A 25,519-nucleotide genomic window follows, 5' to 3' on the forward strand; every position below is an offset into this window, starting at 1 on the left:
AGGGAAGAGCTGTGGTACATGGCCAGAGAGAATGCTGAGGACCACAGTCAGCTGCAAACTCTACAGTCAGGGCGGGAAGAGTTCTGGTAGCCCTAGAAGCCACGGTCTTGGGATCAGTCCCATGGAGTTAGGGAGGAAAGGAGGAGTCCAGGGTGGTGGCTATGAGCCACTGTGCACCCTCTGCAGGAAAGGAAACAAGGATGAAGGTGGCAGGAAAGTTGGAGACAGCAAATGGGTGACAGCTGGGGAAGCCAGATATGGCGTCTGTGGTTGAGGTCTCCACATGCAGGTCCCAGCTGCTCATCCTGCCTCCCCGTGGGATCCAGAGCTAGCCAGGCCCCTTGCGCAGTGACCGCAGATAGTCCCTTAATGTCTTCTCCACATTTGGCACGGCATATGCCTGAGCTGCGTAGATGCCAGTGCAGGTGCCCACAGCAAAGCCCAATACTGCAGATGCCCTCAGTTTGGCCACCACATAGCCGGCCAGGAAGCCTTTGAGGAATGGGGAGGACAAGAGCGAGCCATCCTGTGGAAGAAGATGCACAAGGAAACTCAGTAGGTTCTCCCCTCCTCTAACCAGGAGCTACTGAAGCTGGGCTTAGAGCCGCCGACCACCTGCTCCTCCTTACTCTGGAAAGCTGTAGTATTCTCTCCAAAGACTTTCTCAAGGTTCTGTAGGCAGAAAAAGAATCTAGGAGTTCTGATTATATAATCTCAGAACCATAGGGTTCTGCCACAAGGCAGAACCTTACAGTCACAAGGCAACAGAGATATCCCTGAGGAATCTGAGCCCTGCTTCCGTCTCATATCCCAGCATGCTTTCCCACTGCTGCAGCCAAACTGAACTGCTTTCACCCCTCTGTTCATCATGCTATTTCCTATAAGAATTCTGCCTCTGTTGTTCAATCTGCCTGGAATATTCCTCCTCTCCTCACCTTTTTAGCCCCCATTTAAGATCCCAGTTCAAGTGTCATTTTCCCAGGGAAACACTCCTTAAAGTTACAGAGAATAGGGCTCCAATAACCATTCGCTGAATAAATCTCTACCACCCATTCAAAAGCGTACTGGGCAATGAAGCCCAGGGGGTGGGGTCAGAAGCAGCATTACCTGTCCCACACCACTACTGACTTCATCTTCCACACGCTGCTGCAGGCGCTCCAGCTGGTTCTTGAGAAACGCCAGGTCCTTAAGCTTGGGCAGAGAATCCTAGGACAAGGGAGACACTGGCTCCAGCAGACTGACCTAGCCCCATCTCCTGCTCAAGTCTATCCATCAGAGGCTGGGATGGGGTGAGCCTGAGATTATATATCGTCATAAAATACCTTCCAGAGATGACAGTGATAAAGGAGGGCACTGACAAGCATAGAATTCACACTGGGGCCAGCGAGGGGGTGACAGACAGGATGTGCATCAGTAATTTACAGGCGATTTACACAGTAAGCGATGTGTTGGGATGGTGGGAGGGGCAGCCAGGGGACTTGCAACCAGATCGGGAAGTACTAATGACACGACCATAAGCTATCTGGAAGTGGAGACCAGTTTGTCCTGTCTGCTGAGTTCCAAGGCCTGATGCAGGGTAAATGTGAGTGGTGCTGAACTTCCAGACCGAAGGTAAGAAATGGCCCGAGGCTTCACCTCCTTTGCCCCTTAAGGCCATCCCAAATTGAATGTATGACTACACACTCGCGCTCAAGAGTAGGTGATGGATAACGGCTGTTTGGAAGGGCGCGGGCAAATGAACTGAGTGACTCTGATGGCATGTAGGTATGGGATTCAGTATGTGCCCAAGAGAGTGGCTGAGGGTGTGCCGGTGTGAATCGGGAACAACGTGTCTCTGGGAGAGGAAATTTCGAGGGCTAGGGAATGGAGCAGAGTGAGGAGTGTGTCCGAGTAAAAGGGTTTGAGTGTGTGTGACTAACTAGGGATCGTGATGGTACCCCAGAGGGAACAACTTGGGGACCCTAAGCTCCGTTTGCCTCGTGTAGCGCTCCGCCACTCTACTCCCCACTGTTGAGGCCGTCGACAGGAGCAAAAGTTCACCGCCAGGGAAAACAAGGGGCACCCCCACCCATGAGTCGCTCCAGTGCGGTCTTTCCCCAGTTCTAAAAAGGTGTGACTACTACCCTGCCTGCAGATCACCCCCACGGTCACTCACCTTGTCATCCGCCATCTTCCCCGCCGAACTTGGAGCGCAGGCGCAGCCCCGCCTCCCTCTTACCAAGCGCCAAGGCCAGCCCTACCTAGAGTGGAGGCACTTCCGGGGCAATTTTTTTTTTTTTTTTTTTTTTGTGTGTGTGTGTGTGTGACCGTGGACGCGCTTTCCCGGTGCCGGAGCCCAGGCCTTAGCTTGCCCACAGACATTCTCGAGTGACGACTGCTGTCGCTTCCCAGGCGATGCGAACGCGTGCACGCGCGCGCATGCGACCTGGGCGTGATGACCTCACTTGTGTGCGTATGGACGCGGCACACGTTCGGCTGTGCGGGTCATCCGCCGCTTGTTGAACTCGTAGTTGCGAGGGTGTCGGTGGGTTCGCAGGCTACGGTGCTCGTACCCTGGACTCGGTCACGAAACGCGCACCGACTCTGGATCCAGACGCCTGTTTACACGCACCACCCCTCGGCGGGCGCTGCTGCTCGGCCCGTCCTATTTCAACCCCCAACCCTTGGCCCCAGCCCCGCCCCCTGGCTGGGCGGTGTCCTCGGGCTCCGCTGACCGGCGCAGAGAGGCTGGGCTTTTCGGTGCTGCAGCTTCAGAGGTCGAGCTGAGCTGGGAGTGCTAGCGGGCGGAAGCCAGCGGGGACGCGGCCGGGGCAATGCTGGGCAAGGATTACATGTTGGCCATAATTCTGGTCAATTGCGATGGTGTGCACGGAGGGGCCCGATGGGTGGGAGCACGGGGAGGGGACGAGGGAGCGTGAAGGGCTACTCCAAGGCTCAAAGGCAGGGAAGTGAGGGACGTCCCGGGGTGAGAACCAGGGTACAGACTAACCCTGATCTTTGTACTATAAAAGTTACCCAAGATTGGGAGCCTGGGCCTCCAACACGAGGGTTGACAAGGTGTTTATGTGAACCCACGCCTATGCCCTCCTTCAATCCTGTGTTCACCTCCTCATTCCCTGTTCCCGTAGATGACTTGTGGGGTGACCAGAGTCTGGAGGGAGAGCCAGGCCTGCCCCCTGGCTGGAGGAAGATTCATGATGCTGCAGGTACTTACTATTGGCATGTACCCAGCGGTAGTACCCAGTGGCAGCGCCCATCCGGGGAGCCAGGAGATGCAGAGGGCCCATGCACGGTAGGTGGAGGTTGAGGAGGAGCCCTGAGCCTGTGTGTGGACCTAGTCTGCCGTTGCACTGACCTAGTTCCCTCTCTGCAGAGGACAAAAGGGATTTGGGAACTTCGGCCGCCCAAAGGAAGATCCTTCTCCAGCCTGGAGAGCTCACTAGACCGGAGGTAACTGGGATAGATAGGCCGGGTCAAATGAAAGGCTTGGTGCCATGGCATTCAGAGATGCAGCTCGATTCACAGTCTGCTTTCCAACCCAGGTTCTAGACTCTGGCCCATGTTCTTGGCTCTCAGTATTTTGAGTTTTGTCTTTGTTACTAACTCCGTCTTTTACCACATGTTCTTTTCCACATTCTGGGTTCTGACATATGTTCTAGACCCTGGCCACTATCCTGGACTCTGTTCACGGAGGTTCCCATCCCATATTCTAGGGTCTCTTATCCTGATTTGGGGCTCTGGTCCACATTTTGGACCCTGTTCCATGTTTGCAACTTAAAAAAAAATAATTTTAAAAAAGATTTTGTTTATTTATTTTTGGGGAAAGGAGGAAGAAAGAGAGGTAGAGAAACATCAATGTGCTATTGCCTCTCGCGCACCCCCTACTGGGGTGCATCCCCTGCTGGGAACTGGCCAGAAACCCGGGCATGTACCCTGACTGGGAATCGAACCCGTGACCCTCTGCTTCACAGGGCGGCACTCAATCCACTGAGCCACACCATCCAGGGCCATGTTTGCAACTTTTATTCTGTGTCCCATGTCCTGGTTTTTTCCTTAGTTTCTAAGTTACACTCTTTACGTTTCATTTATTTAATGTCCTGGGCCTTGTCCTGCTCTGGTTTTATATTTGGGACACTATATTCTGGGTCTTATCTCACATTTACTGCCTATCAAGTAGTCTGTGCCTCATCAGCGTCCCTTCTATAGGAAGTATGGTCTCTTATCAGCTCTGCTCTGTTCCAGTGACGACTCTCTGTCCTGGTATGGTGAGGAGTCCTACATCCAGAACATGGAACCAGGGGCTAAGGTAGTGACTTGGGCCTGAGGGCCAGCCCACGGCACTGAAGGGTCCCGAGGGAAAGGTCAGGGGTGGGAGTTGGGCTAAACGGAGATGATCGGGGTGAAGGGAGGGCGTAGCGGATGTTTTATATGTGTGGAGCCTGTGGCATTTCCTACTTTACTCCACCTCTACTCACTTGGTGCCCTTCTGCCCTTCTCCCAACTGGTCAGTGCTTTGCAGTCCGCTCTCTGGGTTGGGTAGAGATACCCGAAGAGGACCTGGTACCAGGGAAGAGCAGTATCGCAGTCAATAACTGCATCCAGCAGCTGGCCCAGACCCGTAGCCGGAGCCAGCCCCCAGATGGTGCCTGGGGCGAGGTGAGCTGGCCAGCCCTTCAAGGGGTGCAGCCCTGGGTCTAGGAGAGGTAGTTGTCTCTGAATTGCCTGTTCCCCATGGCAACCGCTTAATCTCCAGGCTGCGCTCTGTCCTTGGCAGGGCCAGAACATGCTAATGATCCTGAAGAAGGATGCCATGAGCCTGGTGAATCCCCTGGACCACAGTCTGATCCACTGCCAGCCTCTAGTGCACATCCGTGTGTGGGGCGTGGGCAGCTCCAAGGGCCGGTGAGAACTCCTACATCCCTCCAAGTGAAAGTTGCTCCTTCCACCCCATGCTGCAAACTGTGCTCCCCACTGATGCTGATCCCTTGTACTTGAACCTCTGGACACAGATCCTCTGACATGGACCCAAGCTCTGCCTCCCTTGCCTGGTGCAGTCCTAGTTGGGGAGGGTGGGCCCAGCTCAACGTCCCCAGCTCAACGGGGACAGATGGGGGAGAGCCTGAGGGGCTGAGCTGATTCTCTCCTGTGCTCCCACATGCTTCCGGAATAGTGACAGGTGAGTGCCAGCCAGGTGCCTCGAGCCCCAGCCTTGACCTCTCTGTCTGTCCTTTCCACATCCCTTGCCTGACTTTCTAGGCTCCTCCTGCAGGCATTGCAGGCCCCTGTTCCTACCCAGCCTCTACCCTAGCCCCTGCCCCAGCCCCATCTCTGACCTGCCAGGGACTTCGCTTTTGTGGCGGGAGACAAAGACAGCTGTATGCTCAAGTGCCATGTGTTTCGCTGTGATGTCCCTGCCAAGGCCATTGCCAGTGCCCTACATGGGCTCTGTGCCCAGGTAAGGGCCAGGAGTGGGGTAGGGAATGTGGGAGGAAGCTGGGTCTGAAGCTGCCAGGGTGGTTGGGGCAGGGTGGTATTGGCTCCCTTACCTTGATTCCCCCCTCTCCCTGTGCCTCAGGCTAGCTGCACTGTGTTTCAGATCTTGTCTGAGAGAATAGGGGTTGGTGGTGATTCCTCTTGCTGTTCCTCGGACCCCATCTCCCCTGAAGATCTGCCGAGGCAAGGTATGGGGAGGGAGGTCTGTGTCACAGCAACAGGCTCTATAGGTGAAAGACGGGGGGGGGGGGGGGTAGTCCTGGTTAGTTAGTACTTCCCTGGAGATATGGGGCCTCTGACGTGTCCTGGTCCCTGGAATCCCAAGCCCTGAATTGGAGGTGCATCCATGGTCTTTTCTTCTGTCTTATGCTAGCTTCAGCTCTCTCAGAAGGGTGGGGAAAGGGGTTGTTGAGACAGCACCCAGGCCAGCATGCCGTATATGTTTTAGTGGAGCTGCTGGATGCCGTGAGCCAAGCTGCTCAGAAGTACGAGGCACTGTACGTGGGGACCCTGCCAGTCACTAAAGCCATGGGTGAGGACTGAGCGCGCTATGGTGGGGGGTGGTGGTAGGTGGGTGCTGCATGAGGCCAGGGGAAGGTGGATGAGGTGGGCTCTATCGCTATTTCTCAGCGTGTACCCATGGCCCTGTACGGCTTGGGACGTACACCTTTCCCAACTTCGGAATCTAAGTCCAGTGCCAGGAATTCTCTTCCCATCTCTCTGAATTCCAAGTCAGGGAGATGGGCCTAGGCCCTCCCTGCAGATTCTTTCCTTCTTTACGTCTGGGAGACCCCATGGTGGACATATTTCTCCAGGAATGGATGTGCTGAACGAGGCCATTGGTGTCCTTACCACCCGGGGGGACCAGGATGCCTGGGTCCCCACTGTGCTCAGTGTGTCCGACTCTCTCATGACTGCCCACCCCATTCAGGTACCAGAAGGTGAAGTTGGGGGTTGTGGAGGGGTGGGCAGGACTGCTGAGGGTCATTGCTTGCTGCTGGAAGAGCTCAGTGGGTCCAGCCTGTGCCGGCCCTCTAGTGACTGGGCCTGGTGTGGGCAGACAGAGGCCGACGCAGAGGAGGAGCCACTGTGGCAGTGCCCTGTGCGCCTTGTGACCTTTATTGGTGTTGGCCGCGACCCGCACACCTTTGGCCTCATTGCTGACCTGGGCTGTCAGAGCTTCCAGTGCGCGGCCTTCTGGTGCCAGCCCCATGCCGGGGCACTCTCCGAAGCTGTGCAGGCTGCTTGCATGGTGAGTCAGGGTGGGAGTGGTGGGTAGGGTTGCCCTGCAGCTGCCTTGTACTGGTGGCTGGGGCTCAGGATTGGCACCCTGTCTAGAAATCACAAACCAGTGATACCAGGGCTGACTGTGGTTCATAGTGTTTCATTTGGCCCTAATGCTGTTTTTAATAAGTTTTAATGAGGTGCCAATGTTTAACAGCCAGGACATATCACACAAGAGTTGCTGTTTCTTTTTTGTTGTTGTTAAATATCAGAAGCTTTGACACTGGATCCACGTGAATAAATTTCAACATTCAGCTGGAATTGTGTAGGGCTGTGCCCTGTAGGGTGGGCATTGTCTTTCCTTTTTGTCTTACGTAGGTTTTTTCCTGGTGGGCATTCGAATGTGGAATGCTCTTACTCTTCAGTTTCCTCATTCACTCAACAAATATGAGTGCCCGCAGGAAACGAGGCACCATCCTTTACCCTGAGAATTCAGTGGGATAGAGAGCGCAGCCTTAGGTTAAAATGGAGACAGACCAGAAGGAAGTTGTACACCACAGGATGATGGAGGAGAAGGTCCATTCAGGGGTCCGTTCAAGAAGTCTACCTGAAAGAGGTGATAGGAAATTGAAAATCGAAGGTCTAAGGAGGAAGGTCTAGGTGAAGGGGCATAAGACAGGAGGTGTGCCAAATCCAGGGAACTTCAGCTGTGAAGGTGGGAGATGGTAGCGAGTGAGAGTATCTGAAGGAATCCAGCATCTCTGGAGTGCTGGGGGAATGGAGGGAGAGATGAGGGCAGAAAGAATGGCAGAAACCAGGTCATGGAAGAACTTCCAGGTCAGACAGGCGATGAATTTATTTTATCCTGAGACACTCCCAGCCATAGAAATGTTTTGAGCAGGACAGTGAAGTCAGGTTTGTGGACTGGGAAGACCACTTAAGCTAAGTGTACGAAAAAGATTTGGAAGACACGAGAAGACCATTCAGGACCCTGTTGAGTTCAAGTGAGAGAAGATTGGGGCAGTTACATTGGGAGTGGAGTCTGAGTTAAAGACCCTTTCCTTGACCAGGGAATCCACTTTGCTAGGGGCGCGTCTACGCCAGTGAGAGATGGAGAGTTGGCGTAGTGGTGGGACGTGGTTTGGAGTACAGACTCTGCAGTCAGACGGCTAGGTTTGAATCTCTGCTCTACCATTTTCTGGCTAGGCGACTGTGGGCATCTCTCTCAATCTCCATTTCCTCATTTGTGAAGTGGGGATAATACCTGCCAAATAGTTGGGTTGTTAATTTTATACAAAGCATTTAGCACAATGTCCAGCCCCCCTTAAGTGATCAGTAGATGTCAAGTTTTATGTTCTTGTGCTACCTGAGAATGCTGTAGGGGCTCTGGATGTAGTGGAGTCTCATATCAGACTGAAGCCTTGGCCAGTCCCCTGTCCTGCCGAAGCTTTCAGGGAACCTGAGGCAGAAAGGAGCTGGATCCTCACATACCCATTCTCCCTAGGTTCAGTACCAGAAGTGTCTTGTGGCCTCTGCAGCTCGAGGCAAGGCCTGGGGTGCCCAGGCCCGTGCCCGCCTGCGGCTCAAGCGGACCAGCTCCGTGGACTCCCCAGGAGTTCCCTTGCCTCTCCCCATGCTCAAAGGAGGGGTTGGGGGTGCAGCCCCTCGAAAGCGGGGCATCTTCTCTTTTCTTGATGCCTTCCGGCTGAAACCCTCTCTGCTCCATATGCCCTAAATTGATCTGGGAGGACTGGGGAAAGAGGCTCTGGGGCCACGTCACCCTCTGCTCCCCTTCATTCTCCAGGGGCCTGCAGCCTCTCACCCCTTGGAGCCTTCTCTGCCTGTCCCTCCCACCTTGTGCACCCTTTATTTATTGCTCAATTTATTAATTGTTTATATGGGTGGCTGAGAGGCCCTGCACCACAACCCAGGACCCTGGCTCTCCTTTCCCTGGGTCCCTCTGTTCCTTGCCCCTGTCCAGCCCTGGACAGTTGGCTCTACCTCAGCAACACTTTATAGCAAAATCAGTACAAATAAAAATCCCTCAGTGACCTCACTGGGTGTGAGTATGTTGGGCCTGGGACAGGGTCGGGGGTGTTAACCTGTGTGAAGTGAGTGTCTGTGTCTGTGCTTTGTGTTGGTAACTGCCTGTAGTCACATGAAGACTTGGGTGTGATGGAAATCTGACCTCATTCATTCAACAAATATATTTTCTAAGGTCTTCTCTATGCCAGGCATTGGGGATGTAATAAAACAGGGTTTCCACTTTCTGAGATTGTCAGAAAGAGAAAGGAACAAGAGTCAAACAAGATAGAAGACTGCGTGTAGTAAAACTAGGGAATCTCAGAGGGTCGTGGGAGCTCAGATGAGACACAACTTGGCCCAGAGCAGTACTAGGCTTCCTGATGAATTGACATCTGAATGCTGAATTTTGCACCCTCCTACATGTAGAGGGTATACACGTAGAGGAGTAGTCAGGGGTGAGGTTCTAGAAATGTGCCTGGTTAGGTCACAGGGGGGCATAAGTCGGGCGGGAGCTCCTGGCCGTTTAAACTTGCTCCTGAGAGCAATTGTGAGGCTTGGAGAGATTGAGAGTACTAGGGCTCCTAGAGCGCCGCCTCCTGGAAGACATCCGAGCCCCGTTTGGTGCGTTGTGATCAGGGTCCGTCCCTTAAGGCAGTGGGTGCAGGGCTCCCGCAGCTGCTCGCGGCGTTACTCAACGACAGTCGCCTAGGGAAGGCGCCACGCAACCAGCCTTGGGGCGGTGCCCCTAGCCGCGGGACGTGCGGCCGCCCCGGAAGTGACGCGTCGCCCCGCTGGCTCTGCGGAAGTGGAGATGGCGGAGCTGTACGTTAAGCCGGGTGAGCGAGGCAGCGGGCTAGGGTCCCCGGGCCCTCTGACCAGGTCGGGGGCGGTGACAGCGTGGGGTGCGGACCCTCCGGCTCCCCTGGGCCCGCTTCACACTTGTCCTCCCTTCTGCAGGTAACAAGGAGCGCGGTTGGAATGACCCGCCGCAATTCTCCTATGGGCTGCAGACGCAGGCTGGGGGACCCAAGCGCAGTCCGCTAACCAAGCGAGTCGCCGCTCCCCAGGATGGATCCCCCAGAGGTGCGTGGGGGCCCTGGGTACAGAGACCGGCCGAGAATGGGCAGTGCCAGGGATAAGCTTGTCTCAAGGGGACTTTTTGCTCCTCTGAAGATTCCGTGAGAGGCCGGAGCCCCGGAAAGGGCCACAGGGCAGGCCCTTTTCTGAGCCTCTTTGATGCCCAGATCAATAAATAATACGTTGGCTTCAAAAGAATCTTTCTATGCTTTCATCCAAGGTGATCTCATCCAAATCTGTGGTTTTAATGTAGCTTTCACTCTCAAATTATTTTTAAATGTCATTTCCAACCTGGATCTCTTCCCAGAACTCCATAGTAGTATGTCCACTTGTCTGTTCTACATCTTCACCTGGCTATATAATAAGCATCTCAGACTTAACATGTCATTCATTCATTGTCATCCACTGAGCATCCTCAGTGTGCCAGACATTATCTGAAAGGGAACTAGAACAGCAATGAAAAAGACGAAAAGGTTTCTGCTTTCGTGGAATCCACACTGTGGAGCTTTGGAGACACACAAATAAAATAGTGGTAAGGGATCTGCAAAGAAAGAAAACTGTGATGTGAGAGTGACCAGGTCACTAAAGTGTCTGAGGGGCTGACATTTAAGCTGAAATGTGAATGATTAAAAGCTATCTATGCAAAGGTCAGGCACCAGAGCACTCCAGGCATTGGAAACAACTAGTGCAAAGGCCTGAAGAACAAGGCTGACGAGGTTAGAGACTGAAGGAGTACATAGGGCCAGAGCACAGGGATAGGGATAAGTAACAGTCAGGGGCCAGATTGTAGTTGGTTTGACAAGCCGGGGTAAGGAGTTTGCATTTTAATCTATGTGAAGTTGGAAACCATTGAAATGTTTAAAGTAGAGGAGGGCTGCATTTTCTCCTGAGCAGGTCCCATGCCAACTGGTGTGGCTGTGGCCCTGAGAAAGGCTTGGGTACAGCTCTTTAGCACCCTTCTATTCTCCACACTGTAACCCCGCAGAGGAATGGTACAAGCTAGGATTTCCTAACTTTGGCTCTGTTGACATTTTGGGCCAGATAATTCCTTGTGGTGTGGGACTGTCCTGGACACTGTAGGGTGTTGACAGCATCCCTGGCCTCTATCCATTAGATGCCAGTAGCACCCATCTAGTTGGGGGAGCTAAAGGTGTCTTCAGACATTTGCCCCACAGGCAAAATCTCCTCAGACTGAGGAACACTGATTTACATTTTTTAAATGATCACTATCTGCTGTGTGGAAGATTACAGGCAAGACATGGAAAATTAAGAGGTGCTTATGGTAACAAAGGCAACATTTAATGATGACTTGGACAAGTGTGGGGTATTAGAGGTGGCAGGAGTTGGATGGATATGGGCGGGATATGTTACGGAGAAAGTAAGAATGAGTGGGTTAAGAAAAGAGGAATCAATGTAGTTTGAATTTTTGCTTGAGGAACTGGTTGGTGTTTTCACTGATCAGAAGACTGGAGAGAGAATAGTGGTTTGGGGGCCAGGGGGAAAGCAAACTTGCTGTCTCAGCCATGTTAAATTTCGGCTGCTATACTGGGGAGAGGCATAGGCCAGAATTACAAAAACGAGTCACTGTCATGTGGATGGTATGAGATGTCATGGATTTGACCAAGGTAACCTAGGGGAGAGTGTGTGGATAAAGTCCTAAAGAGGATCCAAGCCAGAATCCTATGGCTCTGGAACATTTCAAGGTTGAGTAAAGAAGGAATTAGCAAAGGAAGGTGAGAAATAGCCAAAGAAGTAATAAAAGTAAAATTTACTCAGTAAAATTTTGTGACTCAACTGTAATGAACTCTACCGTGAGGTCAAGAGAAAAGGGACCACTAATTTTGACATACAGAGTGGTCACTGGTGGCCTGAAGAGTGGTCTGTGGAGTGATGAGAACACAAACTGGCTGGAATGGGCCAAGAAGGGAACGTGGAAAGACAGGTAACTAAAGGCCTCTCGTTCAAGAAATTCTACTGTAAAGCCAAGATGAGAAATGGGGTGGAGTGCCTGAGGATGGAATGTGGGGTGAGGGAGGGAGGGCTATTGTTTTTAAGGCAGTATACACCTTGGTGGCTTTGTGTGCAGGTAGGGTGGTTCAGTAAAATGGCAGAACTGGGGGTGCTGGAGAAAAGGGATAGTTCCAGGACAGAAGGCTAGAGAAGGCATGAGAGGCTGGGTGCAGAGTTCACCCAGAGAGATGGCCCCTGAGCTCAGCAGAGACCTTTTGTCTATTGAAGGAGGAAAGTGGCCACCGATGTGGCTGTGTTAGTGGAACTGGTGGTGAGAAATGAGTCCCTGTTTAATGCCTCCTGTATTCTCAATGAAATAGGAAGCAAGAGTCAGAAGTAGAGAGACAGCAGGGAAAAGTAAAGAGAGGGAGGGGGTAGAAAGTTTAGAGATGTGAAAATAGGTATTCCAAAGCTTGGGAAAATGAGGCTAAGTGGAGGACTTCCAAGCAGTGGTGGATACCTTTTAAACTTTGTAGCCATGGGTTTAAAGTGTAACTTCTCAGCATAGTTGTATTTTTCCTCCCAAGAAGTGCAGGCAAGTTGGATTTACCAGGAAAATGGGACAGTGGGAAGGGATAAGTGAGGTGAGAGTGTTGGTAAGGGAGTGACTTTAATGCATGGTTAAACCCGTGTAGCTCAGCTGGAATCGGGGGGAGAGGTGGTGTCGAGAAAGTGGCAAAGGGGAACAAGAGACCAGGCCGAGGCTGGGTGGAAAAAATGATCACTGGAGGTGAGGGCAAGAAACCAAGAGGATGATTTGTTGTCTGTGTGGATGTTGATGCCTAGGAGTAAATTCTTGATTTTTTCTCCTCCGGTCTTCTCTTCTTCTGTAGTGGTTTCCCCATCTCATTACTGAAGTCAGACACCCAGAGTCATCCTTGACTCTTCTCCCTCACCCCCAGTCCACCAAGTCTTGTGCTGTTCCCTCCCAAATCCGTCTGACCGCTCTATTTCCCCTCACCTATAGTCTTTCATGCAAGTCCGTAGCAGCAGCTTTTCTTTCCAGGACTACTGCTCGTGAACCTGCTGGTGTCCCTGCCTCCGCCTGCGACCTAGCCTCCCCAATTTTTCACAGAGCATGTGGAATTAATGTCTTGACTCTTCCGGCCTCCTGGGCGCTGCCCTGACCTCTGCCTCGTATTCGTTTCCTTCGGCTTGTCAGGGCCACAGCTCTCATCCATCAGTTCTTAACTTTGTGAGCACTTTTGGCTACACACTAATCAAGCAGCTGTACTTATATTCTGTTCTTTTTTCTAAAAAGATTTATATTTAGAGAGAGGGGAAGGGAGGATGAAAGAGAGGGAGAGAAACCTCAATGTGAGAAACATTGATTGGTTGCCTCTTGTATGCACCCTGACCAGGGACCAAACCCGCAACCCAGGCACATGTCCTGACCGAGAACCGACCAGTGACCCTTCGCTTTTTGGGACGACATCCAACCAAGCCACACCCACCGGTCAGGGCTGTACCTGTATTCTTATGCATCATTTCAACTCTATAAAATAAGTGCTATTACAGTAATATGTCCATTTTACAGGAGAGGAACCCGAGCCCAGGTTAAAACTAACTTGCCAAATATTATGTAGTCATTGTACTGGGATAAAATTAGGTGGCCTTCTAGATAGGTCCCTCTGTTCCTCTGTATTACTTAATCCATTTTTTTGGTATTTTTTTGTAGCATGCAACATAATTTGGTGTTCTTCCCCCTCTCCTCTAGAATTTAAGTTCTGAGGTTAGAAACCTTGTCTGTCTACTTTTATCTCTGGTGTTTTGCACATTGTCTAGCACACAGTAAGGACTTCATAAACACACATTTTTGAGTGAGCATTGTCTTAGAGCAGCCCTTCTCAGAAGGGATGGAGTAGAGTTGAGCTTACCTACTTCAGCAGCTGTACCTGTTTGTCTGATCCTACTTTACCTTTTAGTCCCTACTTCAGAGACTTCTCCTGGGGCCCCCCCACTGGGGCTTCCACCTCCTTCAAGTAAGTCTTCTAGGCCCCCAGCTGTGGGGACTTGTCCTGTCCCCACTGTGGAGCGCACAGATTTGCCCGTCACTGAGTGTGAGACTCTGCTCGAAGATGTGCTGAGACCTTTGGAACAGGCATTGGATGACTGCCATGGGCACACAAAGGTAAGCCCTGCCCCTCCCGTGGGGCAGGGGGGGTTCCTATGGATGGCCAGCTGCAGGTGTGGCCCCCAAAGGTAGACACTGATTTTGTGCACTGTGGCTCCTAACCTTTTCTGAGTTATGGACCCCTTTGGGATCTGCTAAGGACTTCCCAGAAAAAATGAACACAGGGTTTCAGGAGGGTTCAAGGGACTCCTAGGAACAAGAGTTCAATTCAAATCCCTTTAGTGATGGACGGCCTGATTTTCATACCTCTAGGACTCTAGGCCATTCAGAGCAGACCCTGCTGATTTTGTGCTCAGGGAGGGAAGGAAACCCTCATTTTCTTTTTTTTTTTTTAAATATTTTATTTGTTTATCTTTAGAGGGGAAGGAGAGAGGGAGAGAAACATCAATGCACAGTTGCCTTTCGTACGTCCCCTGCTGGGAACCGGCCCGCAACCCAGGCATGTGCCCTGACTGGGAATTGAACCGTGATCCTCTGGTTCACAGGCCTGTGCTCAATCCACTGAGCTACACCAGCCAGGGCCCTCATTTTCTTTTTTAAAAGATTTTATTTATTTACTTTTAGAGAGAGGGGAAGGGAGAAAGAGGGAGAGGAACCTTGGTGTACAAGAGATATGCCCATCAGTTGTCTCTTGCATGCCCACAAGTGGGGACCTGGCCTGCAACCCAGGCATACACCCTGAATAGGAATCGAACTGGCAACCTTTTGGGTGCAGGCCAGCACTCAATCCACTGAGCCACACCAGCCCACTTTTCCTATCTGTAGTGTTTAAGTTCTCTGGAGGGAACGGATCTGAGGAGTCTTAAAGGAAAGTAGCATAGTAATTTTCACTTCTCTCGTCTTTAGTTTTTGTATTTGTAAAGTAGCACTATAAAATGAATTTCTGAGGGCCTGAGAAACAGGAAATTTTAAAATTCTAGCCGTACACAGCTTTTTTCTTGGAAGGAGATCCATAGGTTTCATCAGATTCTCATTGGGGCTTCTATCCTTTGGGTAAAGAACCAGAATGCTAAGATTAGGTATTAAGTTCCTGGGCCAGAGAAAGCAGGTGCTGCCTGTGTGCTAGGTTTCCCCTGCCCCTGCTGGCTGGCAGCACTGACTTGGAGAGGTTTCTGTCTCTCAGAAGCAGGTGTGTGATGACATCAGCCGACGCCTGGCTCTGCTGCAGGAACAGTGGGTTGGAGGGAAACTGTCAACACCTGTAAAGAAGAGGATGGCTCTGCTGGTACAGGGTACGGGCGGGTCCCTGGGTATAGCCTAAGTCCCTTATCCTTTTGTTGTTGGCTAAGCTGGGACAGGTGGCGGGAAGGGAGGAGTGGGAGCTGTCTTTTGCCTCAGACTGTATGCTCAGTCGCTCAGTCTCTCTCTCCACAGAGCTTTCAAACCACCGGTGGGATGCAGCAGATGACATCCACCGCTCTCTTATGGTTGACCATGTGACCGAAGTCAGTCAGTGGATGGTGGGAGTTAAAAGGTTAATTGCAGAAAAGAGGAGTCTATCTTCAGAGGAGATGGCTAGTGAAGAGAAATCTACAGCCACAACCGAGGAGAACCAGACCACACCAGGTGTCCAACGGGACCCATAATCCTGTACCGGACTCACCGCACACCACCTCCTGTGCCTTGGCGTGGGAGGCCTTGTCTTACTCAACTTCCTCTTAGTACTTGGGAGACTGTCTGCCCCATGGGGGTATTTGGCTGACCCACCTGTAGGGGAAGAGGTCCCACCTGGGCCTCAGGGAGGTTACTTATTAACACTAACATATGCATTTCAATAAAACCATCTCAACGGTGGGTCCTGGGTAGGAGGTAAAACCCTTCCCATGCCAGACTGGTCACTTCTGGTGTTCTTGATTGTCCTGCTGTGTGCGCACCTTACAAATTCTGTTCTTCCTCCATGCATCATGAATGGCCTTACTGGGAATGACCAGATTACTGCCTGCCACTTTCCCCCAAATTAGAGCTAAGTGCACACCTCTTGCTAGGTTGAGTAACCCTATCTTTGTATGCTTTCACTTCAGCACGAGAACAAAGGTTCAAATAGCACAGGGAACATTTTCCCTCAGGAAAAGAGCCTGCCTTGTCTGCACTGAATCACCCTTGAGGTGTGCAAGTGCTATGGAGTTCAGACCCAGGTATTCGAACATAGCTGAATAAATGCGGGCCTTAAGGTTTCTTCTGACCTTTTGAAGCAACAGAGTCAGGCTGAAGGGGCCTGTGAGAAGGGCCAGTACGGGCTTTTAGTGTCGGAATAAGTATTGGTACTTCTAGGTGGGAGGCAGAAAAGCATGGGCAGAGACCACAGAAGGCTAAGAGGTTAGGCAGTGCCTCTCTTTTCCTGCTTTGGAAAAGATAGGGAGGGGCCACTGGAGAGGCCGAGTCCAGGAAGGCTGCTTCCTGGTAAGTCTGGAACAGCCCTTGGCAGGGAAAGGCTAGTGCTGTTTACAGTTTGGCACCTTCTTTAAATTGCCCACATCGCCTGCCACAGTCTGTTGCTTCTGGGAGCAGACCCAATCTGAGCTGTGAAGGGCCCTAGCCCCTCTGATCCTAACCAGGTCTGCTGGGGCCCTCAGCATTGAGAACACGAGCCAAGGCATTTCTTTGAAAGTTTACTAAGCAGTCAGTGACATACTCCATCCCCGAGTCTCTGCCTCAGCCCCTGGGTAAGGAGGGCTGGGGTTGAGAGGAGTACCCACAGACCAGAGAGAAAGTAGAGCTAAGGGCTTGGCAAGGTGCCCACCCCTATCCTTGGTCCAGCTGCTTCAGAATTAAGGGAGGCCCAGAACCAAGTCACTCCCTTCAGGATTAGATGAGGCCAGCTGGCCTTCGGATATCCCAAGTAGAGGTGGTGGCAGCAGCGGCATGAGGGATTCCTCTAACTCCACGCACGCACGGGTCATCTGCACTGGATTAGATGTCCATTTCAAATTGGGCGTCATCTGGAGAGAGAGAAGGCAGGAGGACTGGTTGCTGGGCTGACGGTCTGCAGGCTCAGTGTTAGTGCAGAAACACGGCTGCAACCAGAACATTTGGATTTAAAGGCATTTCTTAGTTTTGGGGTCAGGTCCTGCTTTCCTTACCGGGTATCTCTTCCTCTGTCTCCTTCTGCTCCTTCACCTCCACCAGCTTGGAGGGTGGGGCTGTTGGAGTTGTGACCCCGGGAATCTGAGGGAGGCAGCAGGGGGGTGTCCGGGCAATGGGTGAGTTCTTGCACTCCAGCAGGAACTTTCGTTCGTAGATGATCCTGGTGCCTGTTAAGGAGTAGGGGCTGTGTAAGAGGCAGGAGCTTGGGTGCACGGCTGCCTGGGGCCCCAGAAAGGCCTTTTAAGGACCTATAGGTCACACTTCCCTGTTTTACAGGGCTGCTGCTCTGCAGCCCAGCCAGGATCTCAGCTGACTGGCCTTCACAGCACTTTCAGGCCTAACCAAGATGCTGCTAGGCAACTGGGACATCCCAGCTGGCCCAGGCAGCTTTTGGTTTAGGGGAGTTTCAGGTCCTAACTCTAGGAGGAGTATCAAACTGGGAGCTCAGGTACTTCAGGCTGCTCTTCCCAGACTCTGACTTCATTGCTTTGGTTCACAAGGTGGGGCCTAGGCCTCCAGCCTTAGTTGGATCAAGAAACCAAACAGATGTGAAGGCACTTCGCCACTGCAGCCACCTGGGCCCTGATATCCTGCAGGGAGGAGCTGTGTTCTCTCTGAAACAGGGACATGCTGTTCTTATCCTGACCTCTCCCAAGTTCTATCAGGCCCAGCCCAACCTAAAGGAACTTGGCACAGAATTCTGTCCTCAAAGGGCCCTGCTCTTGTTCTCAACCCCCCCCCTCAGCCTTCACGTGGCAGGGACCCCTGGGTCGGAAGCCCGGCAGCGCAAGATACCAGGCTGCTTGCCCAACCAAACAGCCGCCAGCTAGCCAGCAACAGATACCCGAAGCCCACACCTCCAACTGCCTAACCGGCTCTAGCAACTTAGCCAGACCTTGGTAATCCCCGGTGAAGCCAAGCTCAGTTGGGGCTTCTGCCTCCCAGGCGGCAAACTCGGGAGGGGTGGGTGAGCAAGACGCCCGAACTCAGGCCAGTGAGGATTTGGCCCAGAGTCGCGCGGAAACTAAGCTTGGGCTCCACACGCTCTCCCCTAAGTTACAACCAGCAGAGGGGCCCGCGGACGAGTTAAAGGGCCGTAGCTCCCTACCCCTGCCCGTGACTGAGCACACGCGCGGGCCTGCCTGCTGCCCGTGGACCCCCAGCTTGATCGCGCAGGCCCACCCACTGCCCGTGGACCTGAGCCCGGCCCGCTGACCTCCCGGGGTAGTGGCGTATAGCGTGCCCCCTGGCGTGGTGCTGTAGCAGTCGGGTAGCCGGTCTCTACCCCCGGGAATCGGGCAGCTCGTGGATGTGGACATAGCGAACCAGATGAGCAGGAAGGCGAGGGACACGGAGCGCAGCGGAGTCTGAAGCGGACTCAGAGGACCACGTGCGACCGCAGCAACAACACCACGACAACGTCACGCCCGGGGCGGGCTACACGCCGTCACTCAATCCAACAGTCCCGCCTTCCCGTGAGGGAGCGAGACAGGGCTTGGCAAAAAGTTTGGAGTACCGCCCAGGCCTCAGAGGCCTGGGGTTCCTCTTGGCCCAACACTGGCCAGCCAACCTCTGAATACTGCTGACGCTCAGCTAGTTATTACTCACTGTTTACAGCTGGGTGGGTGCTGGGGACAACTGAGGTCCAGCACACGTTACTGCCATGTATTAATTCACCCATTCTTTTCAGCAGTTGAAGACAGTATATTTGCCACATTTTACAGGCGAGGAAACTAAAACCCAGAGAAATTAAATTACTGGTTCAAAGTCACGTATCTTCTAGGAGTTCTGGGAAGCTGGGCTTCAGACCTGAGTGTATCTGATTCCAGAGCCTTTGCTTTTCAGCACAGCCATATACTGCCTCCCGTTAATCAATCCATTGCCTTGAAGGCCTGGTGCACAGCAGGGAAAGGTCAGGGATAGAGGGTGGGTTTTCTGCAGGGAGCGATACCTGCACTGACTAAAGGATGAATAAAGATTGGGGGATAAAAGAGGCCTGCTCTTTAATCTCTCAGCCACAGATAGCCTAACCTTGGGAAACTAAGGAAGGGGGGAGTTTGCTGGTGAAGGGGCTTGGTCTTTTACCCTCTGGAAATGAAGCTCAGAGAGTCCCGCCTTAGATTTTTGATGCATGCAGTGATACAAAAGGAGGCAGGGGAAGCGGTGGGAGAGGAAGTCTAGTACCTATATACACTGAAGATCTCTTCATCCGGTTGTCCTCTGGCTTCCTCAAAATCAGCATTCTTCCGCCCAGCCCCCCCAAATAAAGTAAAGACCACCTGACTTAATGCATGCATTGATATTACTTGGGCTCTGGCTTTATCAGATTTTCCCTTAGCTCTGATTTCTGCATTCATTAATAATGATCATAATAGTCATAAAAATAGTAATAATAAAGGCTTTTATAAGTCAGTGCTTCTCAAACTTTAATATGCACATAAATAACCTGGAGGGCTTGTTAAAATGAGGATTCTGATACAGGTCTGTGGTGGACCATAAATTCTGGGTTTTTAGTAAGATCGTGGGCGATGCAGGCCCTCAGGTCAGCAGGTCCTTAGAATCACACTCCAGGGAGAAATGATCTGTATGTTTTATGTTCTAAACAGGATTTTGAGCCTCTTAACAAATTGGTGGATACCTAAATAAAGTTTCCTAGCATTGCTGGAGGGTAAGGCTTAGGAGCAGATTGTAAGGAACCACCAGCCCAAACCTAGTTGTAATGACAACTCAGCTTTTAAGCGGGTGAATAAATGGTATGGTGAGGGGAAGGGGATGGGATGCAGGGCAGTGAGACTGAAAGCGAGGACTGGAGCCTAGTGAAATGGGGCAGCCAGAAGGGCAGTGACTGCTGAGCACGGAGAGAAGTGGAGGGAGTCCAGATACACAGAGGATGAAGAATACGGTGACGGACTAGGGTGGGGTGAGGGAGAGGGAGATGAATTCTCAATCTCCCGACTTGAGAGTCATGGTGGCTGGTAATACCACCTAATATATATAATAGGGGAAACAAAAGGAGGGGCTTATCTTATATTGGGGTTACAGGACCTGTGTGGAATGCTCAGATGGAGCACAGTAAGGAGCTAGATATACTGGTCTGAAGCGCGGAGAACTTTGGGCTAGTGATGTAGAACTCAGTGAAGTGAAATCCAAGAGCAAGGGGTAAGATATCATTTGTTGAGAAGACACAGTGAAAGAAGAGACCTGGGCACATTAATACTTAAAGGGTAGTGAAGGAAGAGGATTCACCGAAGAGACTGAGAAAGATCAGCCAGAGTAGGAGATTAGGAGAGAAGTGTCAAAGGTTTCCAAGAAGGATCACTGTGGAAATGAGGTCTCCCTTCTGTTACAGCAACAGGTCCTACTACTGTAAGTCTGTTGGTAGAAGCTTACTTTTTTGAGATGCTGTGTGCTACAGGGGCTGGGGAAATAAAGATTAGGTAGTTGGCTTTAGAGAGAGAAAGCCAGATCATCATCCGTGCAACCTGGATGAAGGACCAACATTTTAAATCAGATGATCAACACTGACTACCCTTTACAGAATGGGAGCTTTAAAACAAAACAAAACGAGGAAACAACTCGCCCCCCTTAAAAAAAAAAATGCTATCTGCATGCCGCAGTCCCACAGATCTGCTTTAATCCACAAGAGAATACGAGTCTCTGCTACCATGTAAATTACAGTTGATCCTTAACAACATGGATTTGAACTGTGTGGGCCCACTTATATGCTGTTTTCTTTAATATACAAAATCTGTCAGGAAAAAGTCCAGCCAATGTTAATTTAAAGAGAATGGTTTGCATAAAATCGATGTAACCTGGCAGCCAAGGAGAATGGACTGGAATACGCATGCGTGAACAAAGACACTTCACTGAACCAGTCAGTGGAGGCAGTAGATGCCGTTGAGTGAGCATGTGTACTGTGTGGCTGTCTCATTAAAATAACTGAGACAGTAGAGCAATGAATTGGCATCAAATTTTGCACATTAAGCCTGAACATTCGTCTGGGGAAACTATTCGGATGATTCAGAAGGCCGTAGCTATGGGCAACTGGTGACTGGCAGCTTCATCAGGACAACACACCTGCTCATGTATCACATCTCATGCACAGTTTTTTTGTGAAACATCAAATCACCCAGGTGACTCAACCCACCTACAGCCCAGATCTGACATTCTGTGACTTCTGGTTTTTCCCAAAACTAAAATCACCTTTGAAGAAGAGATTTCAGACCATCAATGAGATTCAGGAAAATATGACGGGGCAGCTGATGGCAACTGGGAGAATTGTGTGAAGTCCCAAGGTGCCTACTTTGAAGGGGACTGAGGTGTCATTGTCCTGTGTACCATGTTCTTGTATCTTCTTTAATAAAAAACTTCTATTTTTCATACTACTTGGCTGGATACTTTCTGGGCAGACCTCACACAGCCCTCCATATCCCCAGGTTTTGAATCCATGGGGCTGACTGTATGCACTATTTTATGCCATTTTATAGAAGGGATTTGACTGTCTCAAATTTTGGCTCCTGCAGGATGTCCTGGAACCATTCTCCCATTCATATACCAAGGGATGACTGTACTTTGGACTTACACCAATACCTTCAAGATAAAACAGGAGTTGAAAAGTAATCACAAAATAGGTTTGCAATCTGACCATTAGATTCATAATCTTGTTTTCAAAACTGATCTTGAATCTCAGGCCCCTGCCCTTTTCTGTTGGTAGTCTTAATACACTTAAGTTATAGGTATTTAAAACCACCCTTCTCACCCTGGATGGTGTGGCTCAGGGGATTGAGCCTGGGACTGCGAACCAAAGGATCGAAGTTCAATTCCCAGTCAGGGTGCGTGCCTGGGTTGCAGGCCAGTTCCCAGCAGGGGACACACAAGAGGCAACCATACACTGATACTTCTCTCCATCTCTCCTTCCCTTCCCCTCTAAAGATAAATAAATAAAATCTAAATAAATAAATAAATAAATAAAACCACCCTTCCCTCACCCATTTCCTAACAGAAGAGTGTGGGGATAAAGGAACCCATTTGTTGGTAAATGATGACAAATCTTTGAGAATAAAGAGAAAATGCAGCATTATCAGAGTCCTTCACCCCAGGGCAGGGTTCACTGGAAGATGTCACAACCAGCCTCACTTGTTGGTAGAAGAAGACATCCAGGGCTAGTTAGAGAACAAGGTGTTCAGAAGCTGTTTTCGTACTGGCTTGTTTGCCACTTCCCTGAGATTACAATGTGGTCCAAAGGTCTCACTTAAACAGTGAGACAGAGCCATGTAAACTGTCTGGCTTGAAACTATATGACCAGCCTCTCTCCTCTACGAGCTACCTCAAACAGGGGATGGTCTCCTCATGCACTAATTTTGGGGTCTGGAGTTGGGTTTGACCAGAATCTGCAAGAACAGATAGAAACTGTAGTTCCAAGTCCTGAGACGTCTTACCTCTGGTTAGGAGAGGCCACCATTGGCTGTCCGACTCTCTTCTTCGCTCTGGTTAGCTGAGGTGGTGGGATTTCCCCTTTGAGGGCAGGGAGTGAAGGAAGCAGACTGGCCTATAAAAGGGCAAGTCAGCACACTGTAGCCACAACAGGTTTAAAGGGTCTTAAAACATCAATAATTTTATTGATAGTGAAATGTTTTTACATCGAACACTACTTAAATAAGTGGGTCCTTGATGATACAGTTTTATTCCTTGAAAGCAGTGTTACTCTTGGGTTGGAGCTATGCCTCAGCAGGATGTTTCTTAATGACTTCATGGCTCACTATTGATGTTGCAAGGTTTTCTTCTTCCTCCACTAAAATCTCAAAATCAGTACTGGACCTCACAAGAGCAGGATTTTATTCCATGTGAGAATCAATGTCAGGGGCTCTCAAACCTCAATAATGTAAACACTATTGGCTTCCAGTATTCTCACACCATACATTCTCATTCACAAGAAAAAGAAGAGAATCTGTGTTAGAACTAGGAGACTCTTGAGTATACTAATGTTCATTTTCATTTTCAGATGAGGAAAGTGAAGCCCAGAAATAAGAAGTCACTTGCTCAAGGTCATATAGCTTCAAGTGGCAGAAATGAAAACAGTTTAGGCTTCTGACCCTTGTTCCACTGTACCCATGCTGCCTCCCCCACCAAATCCCTTATATATTTGGAAAGTAATTAAGTTCTTACCTGAGCTAGGTTTAATCCAAGGTTCAGCTTGATAAAATAGCAGTAAAGTAATGCCAGGAAGAGGCAAGACAGAGGAAGAAGAGATTATACCAGGCAAAATGGGATGGGGAGTAGGCTACTGAGATCCAAATAGAAAGAAAAGAAGGCAGTGCTGGTAAGAGGGCAGAGAGGAGGTTAGTCTAAATGTCTACTAGCAAATGCACGGCTCCTGTTTCTCCCTAATCCTCCTAAGGGGGTTTCTCATAATTGCCTTCTCTTCTCGTGGGTTCTAGTTCCTGAGCTGAGATACAATTTTTCATTCTGTTGTCCTCACGGTGCAGAAGACAGGGTAAAGGGTTCTTCCAGGTACATTCCAATTCAAATGTATTGTAGATAGGTAAGATAGAACAAAATTCACCTTTTTGTCCCACTGAATAATTTACTTATTATCGTCTTTCACTAGTGTATGTTTCATCAAGAGTAGTTTCATTCACAGTATTAGGCACTTTTTTGGTTAGTGCTAAATGGAAACAGCAGGACATGGAGGTGATCCAAGGGGTCGCTGACCTCCCCCAGGGTAAGGGGAGTTAGTTGGTCTCTTGAGAACACCGGATGTGGTTATCAAACACTACAAACGCAATAGCTTCAACACCAGTGATACATTCCAAATCCATTCAAAATAGAAGATAAAAAATGAACTTAAAGAAGTTCTTATATGGAAGATAAAAGAATGTCCAATACAGAACAAACGTGGTGTGTCTCATCTAGTGGTGGCCCTAGGAGCTCGGCAGAGATTAAGAACTCCTGTTGCTGTCTGAACAGAAAAGTGCTGCTTGTATGGGTCTGCCCCTAATGACTATTTTTCTGTGCATTCTTCTTCTCCTTTTTTTTTTTTTGGTTGATTTAAAAAAATTTTGTTTTGTTATGTTTTGTCTGTGCCTCCTCTGTTGCCTTGATATGTGTGTGCTTTGGCTTTTCTATTAACCTCCAACACTTTCTTGTTTTCTTTTTTAGATTGTTAACACATAGGACCAGAAAATTAAACTACGCTAAAACATGAGCAAGTTGATGACTGTTCCTTTCAGTGGGATAGCTTTTCCTTTTTTATTGCATCACATTCTTGGCATAGTCTATGGTTTGACCAAAGTAATCCATTCCAGTGTTCCTGCATTTCCCTTGTTTCATGCTTGGGGCCATGGAACTAAGCCCAGAATTAGTCACCTATTTATAAGCATTACTCAGCTGATTCAACAATACAACAGAATTATTTAAGCCATCCCCACCCGCTCCCATGTCTCAATCCAAACAAAACTTGAAACACATAAAACCAAAATACTTATGGATGAAAAACTCAGGAAGTACAAAAGGAACCTGAAGTTGATGATTTGGGTGTTCCCAACTCTGTTCAGTATCACCTGATTGAAACCCTATTGTTCTTAATAACACCCATGACCCATAAAGAGCTAAACCTATCAATCTGCTAACGTCCAGTAAGACACACTGCAGGACTTGAAATTTTCTCCCTTATAAAAATGATAGAGAAGAGAAAGAGAACAAGGAACGTTTAACACAGAAGTAGATGACGAGTCTTAAAAGTGCTTTTTCAAGGCAGTCTAAGAATGGACTCTAAAGTGTAAAATGCGAGACACTTGTTACAAATATAGTATCAACAAATTGGTTCAGTAAGACTGTGGACTGGGTGGTACCTGTATGACTACTGAAAGGATCACACCTCACTTCTAAACACTGTTCATCTTTTTATTGAATATTCTGGTAAATATTTCACATTAATACAGGCTACATTAAGTAGAGCCACTATATGACAAGAAATTTACTCAACTTTTTCCTTTTAAGTATGTAAACAACTGTACATGTATTTACCTCCCTAAAAGGTAATCATCTAATTCTCTTCTGCATACAAATAGCATTCAGTATGTTTAGCCAAAGCACTAAGTTCATAATGGCTAAACTAATCACAGAACATAATCAGATGGATAGGAAATCACTTTGTTCTTATACAATGGGCAATCAAATTTCCATTGCTAAAGCCTCAGAGAAAATTTCTTAGTTAGGCACATTAAAAAAAAATCCCCAGGGTTCTTCCAAGGTCATAGGTTTCTCAAACAAGGCTAAAGAATAAGACCTTCTAACTTAGTTGACATATTTGAGATGCATGTTTCCAATATGAGGTGCCCACGTGCCAGGCCAAATCTGAAAAGGGGGAGGAAAAATTGGAATTTCTAATTAGGAATCTTTAGACATTTACAAAATGAATATATAAATGCAATGGTAATTCACTGTTTCTGCCTAGGAAGAATACATATATAT

At 49.6% G+C, this 25,519-nt stretch overlaps 5 protein-coding genes across 12 annotated transcripts in view; 2 read left to right on the top strand and 3 right to left on the bottom strand.

Moving 5' to 3' along the window:
* Positions 1–328: 328 nt before the first annotated feature.
* Positions 329–2,295, bottom strand: LOC119051005 (SLC35A4 upstream open reading frame protein). Its single transcript, XM_037147540.2, has 3 exons — positions 2,156–2,295; positions 1,108–1,206; positions 329–526 (listed from the first exon to the last, which is right to left on the bottom strand). The coding sequence occupies exons 1-3, from the start codon at positions 2,168–2,170 to the stop codon at positions 329–331; spliced, it is 312 nt and encodes a 103-aa protein (XP_037003435.1). The 5' UTR covers positions 2,171–2,295.
* Positions 2,296–2,345: 50 nt separating this feature from the next.
* On the top strand, positions 2,346–8,773 carry APBB3 (amyloid beta precursor protein binding family B member 3). Of its 6 annotated transcripts, XM_037147537.2 has the most exons (13): positions 2,799–2,862; positions 3,129–3,292; positions 3,374–3,450; positions 4,243–4,306; positions 4,510–4,656; positions 4,775–4,902; positions 5,171–5,176; positions 5,341–5,455; positions 5,597–5,681; positions 5,942–6,025; positions 6,309–6,424; positions 6,554–6,745; positions 8,222–8,773. In XM_037147537.2, exons 1-13 carry the CDS (start codon positions 2,814–2,816, stop codon positions 8,450–8,452), a joined length of 1,458 nt encoding a protein of 485 aa, XP_037003432.2. In that variant the 5' UTR covers positions 2,799–2,813; the 3' UTR covers positions 8,453–8,773. The 6 variants fall into 6 exon arrangements, with proteins under 6 accessions (XP_053522455.1, XP_053522456.1, XP_053522457.1 ...); XM_053666480.1 differs by lacking the exon at positions 5,171–5,176 and having other exon boundaries at positions 2,346–2,862; positions 5,576–5,681; XM_053666481.1 differs by lacking the exon at positions 5,171–5,176 and having other exon boundaries at positions 2,346–2,862; positions 3,129–3,206; positions 5,576–5,681.
* A 93-nt stretch (positions 8,774–8,866) lies between these two features.
* SRA1 (steroid receptor RNA activator 1) lies at positions 8,867–15,801 on the top strand. Its single transcript, XM_037147542.2, has 5 exons — positions 8,867–9,578; positions 9,700–9,825; positions 13,755–13,960; positions 15,087–15,195; positions 15,338–15,801. The coding sequence occupies exons 1-5, from the start codon at positions 9,554–9,556 to the stop codon at positions 15,547–15,549; spliced, it is 678 nt and encodes a 225-aa protein (XP_037003437.2). The 5' UTR covers positions 8,867–9,553; the 3' UTR covers positions 15,550–15,801.
* Positions 15,802–16,558: 757 nt separating this feature from the next.
* EIF4EBP3 (eukaryotic translation initiation factor 4E binding protein 3) lies at positions 16,559–18,463 on the bottom strand. Its single transcript, XM_037147541.2, has 3 exons — positions 18,264–18,463; positions 17,044–17,214; positions 16,559–16,902 (listed from the first exon to the last, which is right to left on the bottom strand). Exons 1-3 carry the CDS (start codon positions 18,364–18,366, stop codon positions 16,874–16,876), a joined length of 303 nt encoding a protein of 100 aa, XP_037003436.1. The 5' UTR covers positions 18,367–18,463; the 3' UTR covers positions 16,559–16,873.
* A 4,161-nt stretch (positions 18,464–22,624) lies between these two features.
* ANKHD1 (ankyrin repeat and KH domain containing 1) overlaps positions 22,625–25,519 on the bottom strand; it is a 112,946-nt gene continuing 110,051 nt past the window's right edge. For all 3 annotated transcript variants that reach the window (XM_037147533.2, XM_037147534.2, XM_037147532.2), the window contains one exon: positions 22,625–25,402. In XM_037147533.2, the coding sequence (XP_037003428.2) occupies positions 25,343–25,402 (60 nt within the window). In that variant the 3' untranslated portion in view covers positions 22,625–25,342. The remainder of the gene's footprint in view (positions 25,403–25,519) is intronic.

Source organism: Artibeus jamaicensis, unplaced genomic scaffold (genome assembly GCF_021234435.1).
Source record: "Artibeus jamaicensis isolate MK-2021 breed Jamaican fruit bat unplaced genomic scaffold, CSHL_Jam_final contig_456, whole genome shotgun sequence".
NCBI lineage: Eukaryota > Metazoa > Chordata > Mammalia > Chiroptera > Phyllostomidae > Artibeus > Artibeus jamaicensis.

What these genes read in the sequence shown, in the direction of transcription:
- APBB3 (XM_053666480.1), top strand. Translation starts at nt 2,814, where the DNA reads ATGCTGGGCAAGGATTACATGTTGGCCATAATTCTGGTCAATTGCGAT. An exon ending in CAGATGGTGCCTGGGGCGAG is followed by an intron (nt 4,657 to 4,774) that starts GTGAGCTGGCCA and finishes TGTCCTTGGCAG; the next exon opens with GGCCAGAACATGCTAATGAT. An exon ending in TGAAGATCTGCCGAGGCAAG is followed by an intron (nt 5,682 to 5,941) that starts GTATGGGGAGGG and finishes TATATGTTTTAG; the next exon opens with TGGAGCTGCTGGATGCCGTG.
- EIF4EBP3 (XM_037147541.2), bottom strand. Translation starts at nt 18,366, where the DNA reads ATGTCCACATCCACGAGCTGCCCGATTCCCGGGGGTAGAGACCGGCTA. An exon ending in ATACGCCACTACCCCGGGAG is followed by an intron (nt 17,215 to 18,263) that starts GTCAGCGGGCCG and finishes ACTCCTTAACAG; the next exon opens with GCACCAGGATCATCTACGAA. An exon ending in GACAGAGGAAGAGATACCCG is followed by an intron (nt 16,903 to 17,043) that starts GTAAGGAAAGCA and finishes CTCTCTCTCCAG; the next exon opens with ATGACGCCCAATTTGAAATG.
- LOC119051005 (XM_037147540.2), bottom strand. An exon ending in TCAGTAGTGGTGTGGGACAG is followed by an intron (nt 527 to 1,107) that starts GTAATGCTGCTT and finishes CTTCTTCCACAG; the next exon opens with GATGGCTCGCTCTTGTCCTC.
- SRA1 (XM_037147542.2), top strand. Translation starts at nt 9,554, where the DNA reads ATGGCGGAGCTGTACGTTAAGCCGG. An exon ending in CCAGGATGGATCCCCCAGAG is followed by an intron (nt 9,826 to 13,754) that starts GTGCGTGGGGGC and finishes TTTACCTTTTAG; the next exon opens with TCCCTACTTCAGAGACTTCT. An exon ending in ACTGCCATGGGCACACAAAG is followed by an intron (nt 13,961 to 15,086) that starts GTAAGCCCTGCC and finishes TCTGTCTCTCAG; the next exon opens with AAGCAGGTGTGTGATGACAT.